This window comes from Megalobrama amblycephala, linkage group LG19, assembly GCF_018812025.1.
Source record: "Megalobrama amblycephala isolate DHTTF-2021 linkage group LG19, ASM1881202v1, whole genome shotgun sequence".
NCBI classification, from domain to species: domain Eukaryota; kingdom Metazoa; phylum Chordata; class Actinopteri; order Cypriniformes; family Xenocyprididae; genus Megalobrama; species Megalobrama amblycephala.
Window position 1 is genome coordinate 25,183,195 of NC_063062.1, and position 15,568 is coordinate 25,198,762.

A 15,568-nucleotide genomic window follows, 5' to 3' on the forward strand; every position below is an offset into this window, starting at 1 on the left:
TCCATGGTCCAGTTCTGATGCTCATGTGCCCTCTGTTGGTGCTTTTGGCAGTGGACAGAGGTCAGCATGGGCACCCTGACTGGTCTGCTATGCAGCCCCATACACAACAAACTGCGATGCACTGTGTATTTGATCAAAATACACAAAAAACAGTAATATTGTGAAATATTACTACAATTTAAAATAATGATTTTCTATTTTAAAATACTTAGGCCTATAACCTTTGATACTTTTTATCATGATTCTTTGATGAATAAAATGTTAAAAAAAGAACAGCATTTATTTAAAACAGAAATCTTTTGTAACAATATACACTACCGTTCAAAAGTTTGGGGTCAGTAATTTTCTGTCTTTCCTTCTTTCCTTCTTTCTTTCTTTCTTTCTTTTTTTGGAAGAAATAAATTATTTTATTCGGCAAGGATGTGCTAAATTAATAAAAAAAAAGTAAAGAAGTAAAAACTAGAAGTAAAGAAGTAAAGAATTCTAAAAGAATTTCTATTTTGAATAAATACTGTTCTTTTTAACTTTTTATTCATCAATGAATCCTGAAAAAAATCCAGAATCCAGGTTCCAAAAAAATATTAAGCAGCACAACTGTTTCAAACATTGATAACAGATCAGCATATTAGAATGATTTCTGAAGGATCATGTGACACTGAAGACTGGAGTAATGGCTCTTAAAAATTCAGCTTTGCACTGCAGCTTTTTTTTAACCAACTATGATAGTTTGATCAAATGGTAAACGGTGTATCAATATACATAGGCTAAATGCAAGTGACTTGAATACTACTTACCATTAATGCGACTTTTGGTGTTGCATGGTTTTGTGTAGTGCTTTGTAGTCAATTAACATCCATTGTTTCAACGACGCAGATTCAGATCACTTCATAAATGTAAATTCGTCTGTCCAAATGTCCATGTAATTTTCAACTGATTTATGAATGACCGGAACAATACCGCTCCACTTCACATTGTGCACTTCACATTGTGCAAATTTATACTTGTTGTGCCAGATGACGATTGGTCGATGTATTATATATGACAAACAGGCATCAATGAATTATGTAATATTTTAAAATATCTAATATGTGGATAATTGAATTGACACACTACGTTTGATTATTGAAAAAAAAAAAGTTTAAAAATTCTTTGGTATATTTTTTTCCTGTCGCGCCATAGGTAGGCCTACTCACTGAAAGAACCATATTTGGCTCGAGATGTTAGGTTCCCAAGCAGACTGTGGAATACCTACATTTACACATTTACACTAGTGTGCTTTCGTTTTAAAACGCATACATTTTGCTACGGTTACGCCTGCTGTCCACACTACTCCGGAGTTTTCAAACCTCGAAAACTGAGATTTTTGAAAACGCTATAGACCCTATCAGTCAAGTCAAAAGCAAGTCACATGCAACCCATAGCAACACGTTATGGCAACAACACCTCAGACTGACAGATATGTAAAAATAAACAGGAATTTAGGATACTTTAGTTTTGTACACATTGGTCATGTTAATTATAATCAAATGCATTTTGTTTTATTGACCACTTTACTACTTGATTCACAGTTATGCAATTCAGGTAACAGTGGAAACATGTCCTGAAAATCTGTGCTGAATGCAACTGGCACAGCATAATTACCCATGTTGCAGGCTGGTTCTGGGTACTAGGTTGTGATGGATGCAGCAGACTATCACAACCTGGCATACTTACCATCACTGCAATTTAGTCATCTAATTCAACTCTTTAAAATTCAGAAAGTGCTCTTGACTAAAGCTTGTTAAACTGAATGATGCAATTTGTTTTGTGTGCTGAACATAATAGTTAATTCACCTCATTTCTAATTTTAAAGAATTTAAAGTAAAATATCTTTAATCACGCTGTGATAGTATGGCCATCCATCTAAAGGTGTTTTCCTGCCTATGCCCTGAGACACTGGGATAAGCTCCAACATCCCTGCACCCTACAGAGGACAAGCGATTTGGAGAATGGATGGTAGAAAATTGTCCTCTGGCAATAGGTGAGGCTTCATTTCAATGAGAGGTAATTCATAATTCCAGATTCTTTTAAAAGCCACTTGAAAGTTGAAAGCACAGTGAAAGCACAATCTTTGGATAGATATGAACATAAATTAGACATCTCAGACAGATGGTGCTTCTATTCTGCTCGAGAGAAGGAAAGATGTCACATTGTGGAGTTCCCACCCGCTGGCTCACTGTGCCGAACACCCCCCACATTCATCTCATCAAACTCTGGGCTTCGACCAACTGCTTCATTTCGATCTAGGTGGTAACAGCGCGTAATGATTCCTCGATTTAAGCACTGCTATTGTCTGAGTGTTGCCTGTAGCTTGGAGAATGGCAAGTGTACTAACTCTGAATAGTAAGAAATGTCTGATTTCTGTACATGGAGACTGTTGCATTCAAATTGTTCTTGAGGGTCAATATGAATTCTAACTGAGCATTCATGAACTCTGTAGACTGTAATAATAGCAAATTTAATATTTACTGTGAACTGAGCAAAAACAACATCGACTTTGATATTGAAGTCTGAGACCAGTAAGAACAGGAATAATCTTTGCTTCAGCACCAACAGGTGTTACCAATCAATAATATGACCTTATACATTGTAACATTGAAACTTGGATTTTCTGTAAAGCTGCTTTTTAAGCATAAACCAAGTTCACTGGTTATGCCAATCACAGTGTTAATTTCATACACATTGATGGCATCACTCCTGGATAGAGCTGTTCTAATTTCTATTGTATTTTGATTCATTTATGTAAAAAAAAAAATCATTTTATCAAAAGTACTTATTGTGCACACATGTGCTGCTATCTTATATAAAGTATATACAAGTAATTTAACTGCAATTATACTGTTGGCCTTGCCCCTAAAGGCCTCGATATTCTCTCTGCAAAGTTCTTATTCACTCATCGCTCAGGGGAAAACAGAAGTTCTAAATAGTTTAGCAATGATAAACTGTTTAAAATATCCAGACACCATCCACACTACTGGGAGCTGTTTAGATAAGTATTTAAATATAACATACTTTTTTCTTAATAACACAATAAACAAGCAAGCATCTGATCAAAGGGATGTGTGCACCAAAGCACACCCACCTAATCGTTATGGACCAATGGCAGCTTGAAGGTGTTTAACAGATGCAAAAAGTTTTACATAAAGTTGGCTGTTTAAAACACTGGATCGAACTTCAAAACACCTTTTGGCCAAATGATGTCACACAAGTTCATTGTTTGGTTTCGCTTCAATTATTTCAGGACCTTAAAACTCACTGTAGTACATTTTATCAAATGCATAATGTAAATACATAATAATATACCTATTTGGCACCAACATTTAAACACAATAATTTGATTTGAAGAAGAATTTCTGGTTATACTTTACTTGTACAATGCATTATAAGGGTATTCATAATGTATGTTATAATGCATTATATCTTTTCATTAATTATTGTGACCAAAGTTAAAATGCATTTTAATATTTGCAGATGCCTTGTTACATTTGAATTTGTGTCTGTGTGTGTGTGTGTGTGTCATGTGTTTTTAATGCATCTTATTGAACTTTCTAAAGGTGTTATGTAAGTATTATACCTTCAGTTACAATTATTCATGACATCATACATTGCATTATAAGGTACATTACAAGGCATAATTAATGCATTAAAATACTTTTATAATGCATTATATATAAAGGCTTTAAAGAATTAGTCCACTTTCAAATAAACTTTTCCTGATAATTTACTCAACCCAATGTCATCCAAGATGTTCATGTCTTTCTTTCTTCAGTCGAAAAGAAATTAAGTTTTTTGATGAAAACATTCCAGGATTATTCTCCTTATAGTGGACTTCAATGGCCTCCAGACGGTTGAAGGTCAAAATGACAGTTTCAGTGCAGCTTCAAAGGGCTTTAAACGATACCAGATGAGGAATAAGGGTCTTATCTAGCGAAACGCTCAGTCATTTTTGAAAAAATGTAAATGTATATGCTTTATATAAACAAATGTTCACCTTCTAAGTGCTTCCGCCAAAACCGCATTTCCGTATTCGCCAAAAAGTTTACGCTGTATGTCCTTCGCCTTCCCTATTCTACTTACGGTAAAAATTTAATTGCCGCTTCATTCGTTCCATAAGTAGAATAGGAAAGGCGTAGGACATACAGCATAAACATCTTGGATGACATGGGGGTGAGTAAATTATCAGGAAAAGTTTATTTATAAGTGGACTAATCCTTTAAGTAGTTTTACCAAATTTTTTTCTAGATATGAAACCGCCATTTCCAATAGTGTCTCAGATATGGACCCAGCTGTTACTATACACTGTGAGTATCTTTTGATCTGATTTAACCTATGTAAAAGTGTAAATGTCAGAGTGAACATTTTCAGTCGCTGGCCAAACACACGTTTCAGCCAAGCCATGACCCATATCACAACATGGATCTCTCCAGCTCTCTAGCCTCCAGTAGGATTTGTTTGCTATCTGGACCGTAAAAACCCAGGGAGGATAATTATCACTCCAACCAACTGTAAACAGTTCTGCTTACAACATACTCAAGAGCCAATGCAACACACAGCGATATGGCTCACATAACAGATCTATTGGAGAGCTGCCACACAGTGATACTGTACCTCCTTCAGGGTTTCTATCACTTGCTCAGAAGAGCTGAAGTGTCTTTGGTGCACTGACTTGAAGACTTAATTATCAAAGCGCCATTTCCAACCATATCAGCCAATGCTGTTTGGATGCCTGAAACTTATTGGTCTAAAGGGACAATGCATTTTTTTTTTCTTATTTCAGTCCAGTTGAATGTGTTAGTACAAAGATTTTAGTACAAAGAATGATGCCTTCCAATCCTACATGCAACAATGGGATGGGGAAAAAATAAACATGAGAAGAACAAAGACTCATGGGGTTGCCCAAGTAGTATTTTCCTTTATTTGGTGAAACTCATTAAGTGTAAATAAAACAACAACTCGGCCAAAGTTATGTACCAAACTGAATATAAGCCTATGTCAAAACAGATTTGTGTAGACAAATAAAATAAAATAATACAAATTATTATTATTATTATTATTATTATTATTACTATTAAATGCAACAAGTGTTACAAAGTCAAATCAATCCTGTTTTAATCAAGAAAATAATTGCTTGCTAACAGTGTAGAATAAGTCATAAGCTTCACTGATTTATTAAAATCACTATTAAACTGTTATATTACACTATTGTACCTTCACTATTGTAAGAAAGATGACAACTGAGAGAATAAGAGACATGATTATTGAAACAGAACTAAGTTTAATAATCTCCCTCATCCTCTTATCTTCTATCCTTTCCATGTCAATTCTCAGCTGATCTTGCAAATGGAAATGCATTGTGCGTACTGGGAACCAAACATCTAAGCCTTTCACAGATCTCCAAGAGCATCTGCACGCTCTACTGAACTTAGAGAATAGGCTGCAAGCTTGTCAATTGCAAAGGTCTTTTCTCAATACTCCTCACAAAATGACCTCAACAGCAGGTAATTATGATGCTCCAGTGGAGAACTAATGTAATGATCAACCTGATCCATTTCAGCTCCATTTTATCATTGAATTTCCATAGACACTGCTTCTAATTCCTATTATTATTCTTATCAAAGTTCTTCAAGGACAAGGAGGATAATGCCCACCCAGCTGACTTATAATTAAACCATGTGTTTGCAGCTGCGGGTTCGCAAGTTGACTTTGTCTAAGAATACATGGGTTATCCTGAAGTTGTGTAAAGACATTAATTCTAGATCCAAAAAGATATCCAGGCAGAATTTAGAACACAATATAACCACTGGTGGGCATTAAGATCCCATAATTCTTTTTTTTTTTTTTTTAGATATACAGCACAACATTAAAACACAGAAGATATTGCCGTTTCATTCACAGGGCAGAAAAAAAAAAAAAAAAAAAAAAACATACACCTAAAAGGACTATAGCTTAATATCATATTTCTTTATACATCATGGCTAACTCTGGATAAGCTTTTGGTGGCTAAATAAATTAACAGTTTGGGTAGGCAATAATTCGGCATCCTTACCTTTTGACGGATCTCCTCCTCCATCTTGACCGGTGAGCCCAGTTCAGCGATCTGTTTGACTCCTTCACTGGCATAACCTCCATACTCCCACAATATATAGTTCTTCGAATGGGAAGCTCCAATGAGAGCCGACCAGTGATTGGCTCTCCCTGTTAAGGTACAAAAAGTTCCGATGTCTTAGAATGATGCATTATAAAATCCTTAAATAATTACTAAATAAACCAATTTCCATGTGTTTCTGATCATTAGTGAAATATACACATACATTTATGCATTTTTCAGATGGTTTTATGCATAGCACATTGGAGATACACATCAGTATATTTAATGTTGTGTTCCCTGGGAACCAAACCTTTGGCATAGTTTGTGTTAAACTGAACTAATGGCTTAAATACACAGGATAAGAACTCAGGCAAAACAGAACAGGGAACAGACTGAAAACAAAGTGTAATTTGATTACGTTTAAAGCTAATATGTTAAAAATGTACTAAATTGCAATGTCATTGTAACAAATGTGCAATAACAAATATATTTAAATACATGACACGTTTCAATAGAATGAATTAAAGTATATTTAATGTAAGTCAGTACAACAGAAGTAATTATGAAATGTGAGTCAAAAAAGCACTCAAGTTCAAGTAATTGTATATAATATAAATTTAAACTGTAATATATTTTATTTAATTGCAATTAACTCTTTCCCCGCTGGTGTTTTTTTTTTTTTTTTTTTTTAAGTTGCCAGCCAGTGCCAGCATTTTCAACCATTTTCACAAGTTTCATGGCCCCCAGAATATTTTGTCATATGAATATCTGAACAGAATATTTTGTCATATGAATATATGCTTACCCACATTAAAATGTTGAAAAACGGGAAAGCCGGAAAATTCTGCCAATGGCGGGGAAACAGTTAACATGAAATAAAAATCATTGCATTCAGTTCAAACTTAAGCATATACTTTAAAAAGTATTTTATTTCCGTAATAAGTACTCTTTTTAAAAGTATGCTAAAGTGTTGCATTTAAAGACAAAATCAAATTAAAAAAATATTTTATCTTTGAAAAATGCATTTTGTGATAACATTCTTGCGCTCCATCTAGCATTCTTTTTCTACATCATCCTAATATAGCACTCGGCTAGAATAATACATGCCAGTGCAATGCAATGTACAGTAATGTGAGTTTGAATCCAGCTTGCATCATTTCCCAGTTTTGTTCCCTCCTCATAATTTCCTGTCCTATCTCCACTATCGTCCCAATAAAACTGCCAAAAAAGACAAATATAATGTAAAATAAATATTGTAATTTCAGGAACAAGCAGCCATAGCAATATTAATCTAAATTATTCTCCAAATGATTACTTTACGTACAAAGCACTCCCTGACTCTCATGGGACTGGATTCACATTACCCATTGGCAAATGACTCTTAGTGTAATAAGTCAACCACAGCTTCAGTCAAAATGTGACACTAGTCTCTGGCACAGAGCATGGCCCACAACAGCCAAATCAATGGGAAATGTGCTCATAATTAAACTATCCTATACTCATTTTACATGTAATATAAAAGAGTATATTGCAAGTATATATATATATATATATATATATATATATATATATATATATATATATATATATATATATATATATATATATATATATATATATATATATATATATATATATATCAGAAAATCAATTATTCATATTTTCATATGGTATTTTAAAGACCCTAGAGCACTGACAGGAAATGATGAGAAGAAGAGGTTAAATGGAATCTGGAAATAATCCAAGATGGAATGAAACTTGTGTACCAAAGTGCCACCAAGCAAAAATTTGTAACTAAAATGCTGTGCATAGAGGTTAAAAGTTTTGCATTGTACATAACACTATACAATCATTAAAATAATAATCCTGCTTTTCTGATAATGAGGAAGCATCCCTCTCTTGTGCAGGAGCAGTGTGAAGCTTTAGAGGAGCTTTGTGTACTATGTACAACTACTCCATGATGGCTTCCACAAATGTCATATAAATGGTTTCCACCTCCCACAGGTTCTCCCGCAGGGGCCGGCCAAAAAACACTAGAATAGCTTTACCCAGGACTTTTTGAGTGTATGTCCTCAATTTGTCCTCTTAGCCAAGTCCTTCAAAGGCAAGTTCCACCTTATCACAAACAAATTCTTCACTTAATAGAAATGTTGTATTAGATTATGGTGCTACATTAAGCCGGAGTTATGACAGACAGTCCTACTCTGAACCACTGAAAAGAGTTTCACAAATGTCATATCCTATCTGTGAAAAAGTTGTGAAATTACTTCACACTTCTCTTTCAACTTTATAATGTCCTGCTCAAACAATAAAGTCACCTTGTAGGAAAATCTCTACCCTGAGGCATTAAGTTCCAGATCTCCCAGTCTGGGCCTTTAAAGCCCTCAATCTAATTTCTACTCACCAATTTAAGCTATTCCACAGGCATGACAGAGTTTTCACACTGGCTCTGTGAAGAACTGCTTACCACATCCTCTCTGTGCCGCTAATCCGCTCAATCCGTCAGACCTGTATCAAATCTCACTGATGCGCTCTGATGTTCCAATGCTTATTTTCATATGTTCTGCCAAACACAGTATCTCTCTATTTCTCCTCTCTATCTGCTTCAAAAATATGTATATGTATTTTGCTGTCGAAATGCCCTTGATCTACTGGTTTGACAAGATAGTTGTTTTGAAATTAAGCTTCAAGGTGATATGTGTAATGTTTTTGATGTTACTTTCTCATATCCCAGTTTAGTATAATCTACAAGTGAGCCATTTTGATTGGTTGATTTCCACAAGTGGGACGAAATAAACAGTGATGTTCAAAACACTTTCATGGCAATCTGTAAATATTTTACATTACAGATTGGTGGGGAATTCATATGAGTTTGTTCTATTTCATTGATATGTTTTCATATGATATGCTTACACCTCACTTATTATTACTGTAGATTTCCATGCTTATTTTTTTTTTCCTAAAAACCCTATATTTTGTACAAATCTAAACAATTGCATTCTTCAGTAATCACTGTCATTATTTTCAGCACAAATGCCTCATTTATATGCAAATTATGCTTATAAAAGAATGCACTTTATTTACCAAGAGAACATTGCAATATGACCACCCATGCATACGTTCAACATGGCAATTTCTTTATTTTTGTCAGGGGTGGGACAACCTGTTATTAAACAATGGCAGACTAGAAATTACCATTCACAATCATTAGTTTGCTTGCCAAGGTAAGGTTTATTAAAACCCCTTACTCTAAGTATTGAACCTAATTCCACCGTTAGCGCCATAGGCATGTTTTTATTTGAGCGACAGAGTCAAGACTATGACTGGTTGATGTGCCTTAATCATTCGATGAAAGTGGCATGGGAATAAATTATAATATGTGCTTTTGGCTATGATTAATTAAAGTTGATTTGTTTATCAAGTAATTTATGCAAATACATCAAAATGAAATGATAACGACTGCATATATTCCAGATGTCCACAACAGTGTGCTTGCTTTAGGATACATGTAATTGTACCGTCACATGGGAATGTTTTCTGCACATGTGACAGTCATAAATTCCATGTGTTTATTTATTGTACAAGTGTGTGTGTGTGTGTGTGTGTGTGTGTGTGTGTGTGTGTGTGTGTGTGTGTGTGTGTGTGTGTGTGTGTGTGTGTGTGTGTGTGTCGGTTTACCCGTATGTCTTTCACTGTTTCCTAACCCCATAAACTAGGGCACCACACTTTCTTTATCAGGTTCATCTAGCTCCAAGAGTACATTCTAATCAGAGTATTGATCTGAGCTGCAGAAGCTCAAGTGGAGAGTGACTATAATCCCCAGGCTTAATTTACTCCCAATGAGACACTCTCAAGGTTATCCACACCAACCACAAAAGACAAGAGTGGACAGGTGCTAAGGGAAAATAATGAGGAAATGATTGCATATTTCACATCTAAACTGATGTTTGTTGCAAAATGCTACAATCCTATAACAATCCTATAATAAACAATCCTATAGACATATTGTGAGCATAAAATAGATTGAGCCAACAGATTTAAACCACTAGTGCTGCTTGCTACTCCAAAACTTACTGTTATAATGCCAGCCATTGTTGTGAAGCTGCTAGGGTGTTCTGGGTAATTGCTTAATGATCAGCAAGACTATGAGAGTGTTTATACATTTCAATCAAATCAACTGAACTTAACCAAAGCTTTAGAGGCTTAAGCCAGTCGCACACCAGATGAGAAGCGACATGCTACACCGTGGCTATGACATCTCAAACGTTTGTACAAACCAGATGTGCCAATACATAACCAACAGTCCATAGCGGACCTAACCAACAAACAGGGACAAGTTCACTTTACTGATGAACTGGTGACAATGAGTTTGGTGTTTGAAAAAAAAAAAAAAAGATATTTTTCTGTATAAAGCTCAGACTCAAAAATATACAAAAATACAAACATATTGCTTCAAGGGTTATGTCAGTATGTACATTAACAATTTGGGACAAATATATTGTAACTTACTGATAAGCTATATGAATAGCCCTCTGTAGTACGGCAGGATTTTGAACATACACTCATAGAAAAAAATGTGTTTCACGGTACTTTATTTTAGTCCAGTGTCCCTTTTCGACACACAAACATGTAACACTTGTAAATACACAAATTACTTGTATATCACAAATAAAACAAGAAAAAAATTTAAAATACCAATTTAAATAAAATGTATAATGTTATACTATACATTTCTCCACTGGGTGTACTCCACAAGAACTGCTCTATGATATTCTGCTCTCTTGACATGGCTTGATTCCCTCCCTCCTTCAATGTAAGTACCGTCCGCCAGAAAAAAAGAAGAAAAAAAAAAAAAGAAGAAGAAAAAAAACTACACCTGTTTTTGCAACAGAAAATCTCTCCTCATGTGGGTTACATGATGTAAGGTATCATTTGTGCCTGAGTATTGCATTACAATTATAATGGCTTACTTGTTGTCTCTGCACTTTAAACTGGGATAGGACAAAGTATTTTAACATTGAAAAAATTACACACTTTACATGTCATAGAGGACATAGTGTCTTACTTGGGTAGTCTTTTGGGTGCAATTTCTCTGACCAGTTCCCGTAGAAGGTGACTCTGTATTTGGCAGTTCCACAGGCACAGCAGTCCAGCAGAGGTTTGTCTGTGGATTCTCCATACAGCGGTTCTAAAGGACAAGAGAGAATGGCTGGATTATTACAATAATTTATATCCAAATGTAAGCAACATTTATTATTTATTTAATATAAATAATAAGTATTTTATTATTTATGTATTATTTATTTGATCTATAAAATTATATCTACAAAATTATAATTACATTTAATGATGTATTATGTATAAACTGCTTTTGTTAAGAAACAGCTTTTTGTTTGGATTTGATCTATTTTTGGAGTTTACACTGGAAAAAAAAGTTATTTTCTATAAGAGAAAATCAGTTAAATTTGTGACAGGCTTCAGTCCATGGCACTGACAGCAATTCAACGACATTAAGGCTGTGATGTGATTGGTTATCAAGGCACAGAATTTGATATCTTCCCATTAAAAAAAAGATCTCTGCTAGAAACTTCCAGGCAGGATGTTGGACAATCAGGCCTGCGAAACAACCAAAGCTCAGATAGAAACGGCTATATGAGGAAGCAAATTGGGGGAGAAGACAGAAAATAGGAAAAGCACTATACACTGTGAAATAAAATCTCAGAGAATAACCCCTTGTAATGTGCTAAACTATCTAGCTAGGAGTAATAAAAGACTCACCTTTCTCACACATCCGCTTCGTGAGCGAGCCCTCATCCTGGAAAGAGATGATCTTCCTCTGAACAATACTAGCCCTAGAGATAGAGAGATGAGAACAAGGTAATGATAGGGAATCAAGAAAAGAAAAGAAAAGAAAAGAAAAGAATAAAAAAGAAAAGAAAAGAAAGAAAGTATAACTTGCAAATCAGCAGTTTGAAAAGGCAGCAATCATGAACCCCCCATGGAGTGATTGTAATCCACGAAAAGAGGCACGTGCAATTCGAATAGCAGTACATCACAAAAGGCTGCGCCCTAGATATCACAAGCCAGCAGATTTGAAGCATATTTATGCGTTTCTGCTGGAACTAAAAATGCCAAAAACAAAAAAAAAAGTCACATTCTAATGACATTTCTAAATGTTCAAGTTTCCCTTTTAGCCGGGTGATCATCATGTTCTGACACTACATGTTTTAGCAGGCTGATCATCATGTTCTGACACTATATGTGCTGATGCACTGTACAACAGGAGAAGAAAAAAAACATGTCTGTATGGATCTAAATGTGGGCCAGAAGCTTGTCTCCAATTGGATTTCGGATACTACTGTGCTGGTCATCCCACCATACATTTTAATTAACTAGCTTCACCAGAAATATCATTTTGGTCAACCAGAGTATTGCTTGTAAACAGGATAACTATGCTGGCCCAGGAGATAAACCATCACTTAACCAGCTTGGACCATTATGGCAATTTAATTTTGGTCAAATATGGTCTTTTTTCTAGCAGAGTGAATAGCTGATTTGAAGATGAGAATGAACCTTGTAGCACAGTCCAAGAATTCAGAGGATGTAAACAAGAGAGAAGAGAGAGACTTTGGTCAAGTTGTAATTAAAATCGGATAAGCGATCATGGACATAGCTTAAGCTCTGAGTTCCAAAAGAGTTGGTGACGCCTGTTTACATGGTGACATCTCAGATACTTGTGGCAGCCATGGAGGTCTTTATACAGCCTGGAAAAATCTCAGAGTAAACAAAAAGTCCTTCCTCTTCAAACACTGAAGTTCTCATCTGAGGAACAGGCCTGGCATTATTGTACTGAGAGAGCTGGAGCCAGTCCAGGTGGTCCTCATCCAAATGACAAGGAATATTTATGAACCAGTAGTTTTCACTCACTGGACTGATCATTATCCATTGAAAGATAAAAGATGCTGACGGTTGGGAAAAAAAAAAAAGTGTGAAAGGCAAAAACTCCAGTCCAAATTTCAACTTTAATGATTACAGGGTTGAAAAGTATTAACTAGTTATTATTATCAACTGTACTCACCAAAATTTAAACCTTAAAAAAAGTGATCCCCGTATCACATGACATGATTTTCTTAGAGTAAAGAATATCATGTAACATTCCTTACAATAGTTATTAGGTAAATAGTTAATTACTTTTTTTTTTTTTTTTTTTTTTTTTTTTTTGATAACAAATACAATTTCCAACTAAAGTAGTAATTTAGGTTTATACTAGGGATGGCCAAATCCAGTCCTTGAGGAAAACTGTCCTGCAGAGTTTAGCTCCATGCCTAATCAAACACACCTGAAAATTCCAACCAAAGTCTTCAGGAATATTTTGAAAATTACAGGCAGTTGTTCTGATTAGGGATATAACTAAACTTTGTAAGACAGTGGCCCTCCAGAACCAAAGTTGCCCATCATTGGTCTATAAATTTTAATGTGTCTGTGTTTACACTGTAAGTGAGTGATACAATGAATGCAACAAAACAAAACTGCATCACTCCCACTGCAATCTAGGAAGCTGACTGCAATGCAAGAGGAACAACATCTGTCAGAGATATGCATAAGTAGCTGTATGCAAACAGGTGTCCACAGCACAAACTAACACTTCACAAAGAATAACGAGCTCAAGCATGATAACTTTGCAAATGTAGCACAGTCGCCTTAAAGCAAGAAGGTCCCTGGTTCAAGTCAGGAGCCTTTTCAGTGTGGAGTTTGTATGTTCTCCCTAGGTTGGTGTGGGTTTGCTTTGATTTCTCCCATAGTCAATAATTGGTCTGCATCAGCTGTGTTGCAAAGAGCACAATGGCCTCCATGATTCTTAAATGGAAGAACTTTGGAACTACCTTGACTTTTCCTAGACTTGGTGACCAGACCAAACCGATGGTCACTCTGGCTGAGAAAGTTGCAGAAAGGCAACCATCACTGCAACAATTCACCACTCTGGGCTTTATGGCAAAGTGGCCAGATGAAAATAAAAGCATGCTTGGAAATTGCCAAAAAAAAAACCCAAAAAAAACACCACCAACAACAACAACAACAAAAAGCACCTTAAGGACTGTAAGAAACATTATTATCTGGTCTGATGAACTTTAATTCCAAGCATCATGTCTGGAGGAAACCAGGCATCATTCATCACATGTGCAATACCATGCCAAGAGTGAAGCATGATGCTGGTAGCATCATGCTTTGGGGGTGTTTTTCAGAGGCAGTGAGTGGATGAGACCAGAAAATGTCTGTCCACCAATGGTACCCGCCCAACCTTACCGAGCTTGAGAGGATCTGCAGGGAAGAATGGGAAAAAAATCTCCAAATCCAGGTGTTCATACCCAAATATAATTGAGTCTCTAATAGCCACCAAATGTGCTTCAACGAAGTAATGGGTTAAGGGTCTGAATAATTGTTGATGTGATTTTTTTTTTTTTTTTTTTTTTTTTTATAAATTTGCAAACTTATCACAAATTTGTTTTTTGCTTTGTCATTTCGGGAAATGTAATGTATAAAAAAAAAAAAGATTTTGATTCCAGGGCAACTTTAAAGAGATAATGGAAGGAAAGAGGAAAAACAGAGGCATTCAAGTGTTTTTTTCTTGAGTTTTCCCCAGTTACTTCAGTTGTCTAATTGAATTGCATTGCGCTATGGGTGGCTGTGACCAGTTACTCTTCCCTCACCCAAATTATTGTTGATGATGTGAGGAGAAAACTGATAGCTCTTCTATTTACTGCTTCAATCTCTTTATCTGTTTATTTTGATTGCTTTTGAGGCAGACAGCAGAAAGTACAGTCACATATCCCATTCCAACTTTTCCCCTTCCACAGAGCATGTCTTTTGGTGTTCAAATGAAACCTACACCACTGACTCAATCACTATTCACCATCAGAAGCGTTCATTTAGAAGGATGGTGGGTGACAAACATGGGTCAATGGACCGTACACAGAATGAGAGAGACACAGAAGGACTCTAAAACATTCAAACCCACCCACACCACCTTTTATGTTAAGGTACTGATGGTACCACTCTAATTGTCCATGCTCTAATTCAATCTCACCCCAATTTCACATATCTGAAGAAGAGCGGCTTTGGCAGAAAGCCTCCTCACTTTCCAGGGCCGGCCAGGCAATCAGCCGCGGTAATGGTTATTTAACATCCAATTTAAATTCTATCAATGAGATGTTATTAAGGGCAGACTCACTTTCCTGCTTTTACACAGCTGATGCTAATCGCTTCTTTCCCAATGTGTGTGTCTGTGAGAGATCTTCTCAGGCCAGTGCTCAAGGCTATGCAATGCAAATTCAAGGGCCCGCATCAACCCAGAAAACCACCGGCAGTGAGATTTGTGCCACTGTCAGACAGTATGCAGGTTACATTTGTATTTATACACTGTGAACCTGGAAACCAAAAAAG

General features: G+C 35.7%; 1 protein-coding gene across 1 annotated transcript in view; it reads right to left on the minus strand.

The window, feature by feature from the left end:
- The window catches only part of spon1a (spondin 1a), a 232,422-nt gene that overhangs the window by 178,862 nt on the left and 37,992 nt on the right, over window positions 1-15,568 (minus strand). The window contains exons 4-6 of the mRNA XM_048169100.1: window positions 11,906-11,979; window positions 11,193-11,315; window positions 6,086-6,234 (exon numbers count right to left, since the gene is read on the minus strand). Of these exons, the coding sequence (XP_048025057.1) occupies window positions 6,086-6,234; window positions 11,193-11,315; window positions 11,906-11,979 (346 nt within the window). The remainder of the gene's footprint in view (window positions 1-6,085; window positions 6,235-11,192; window positions 11,316-11,905; window positions 11,980-15,568) is intronic.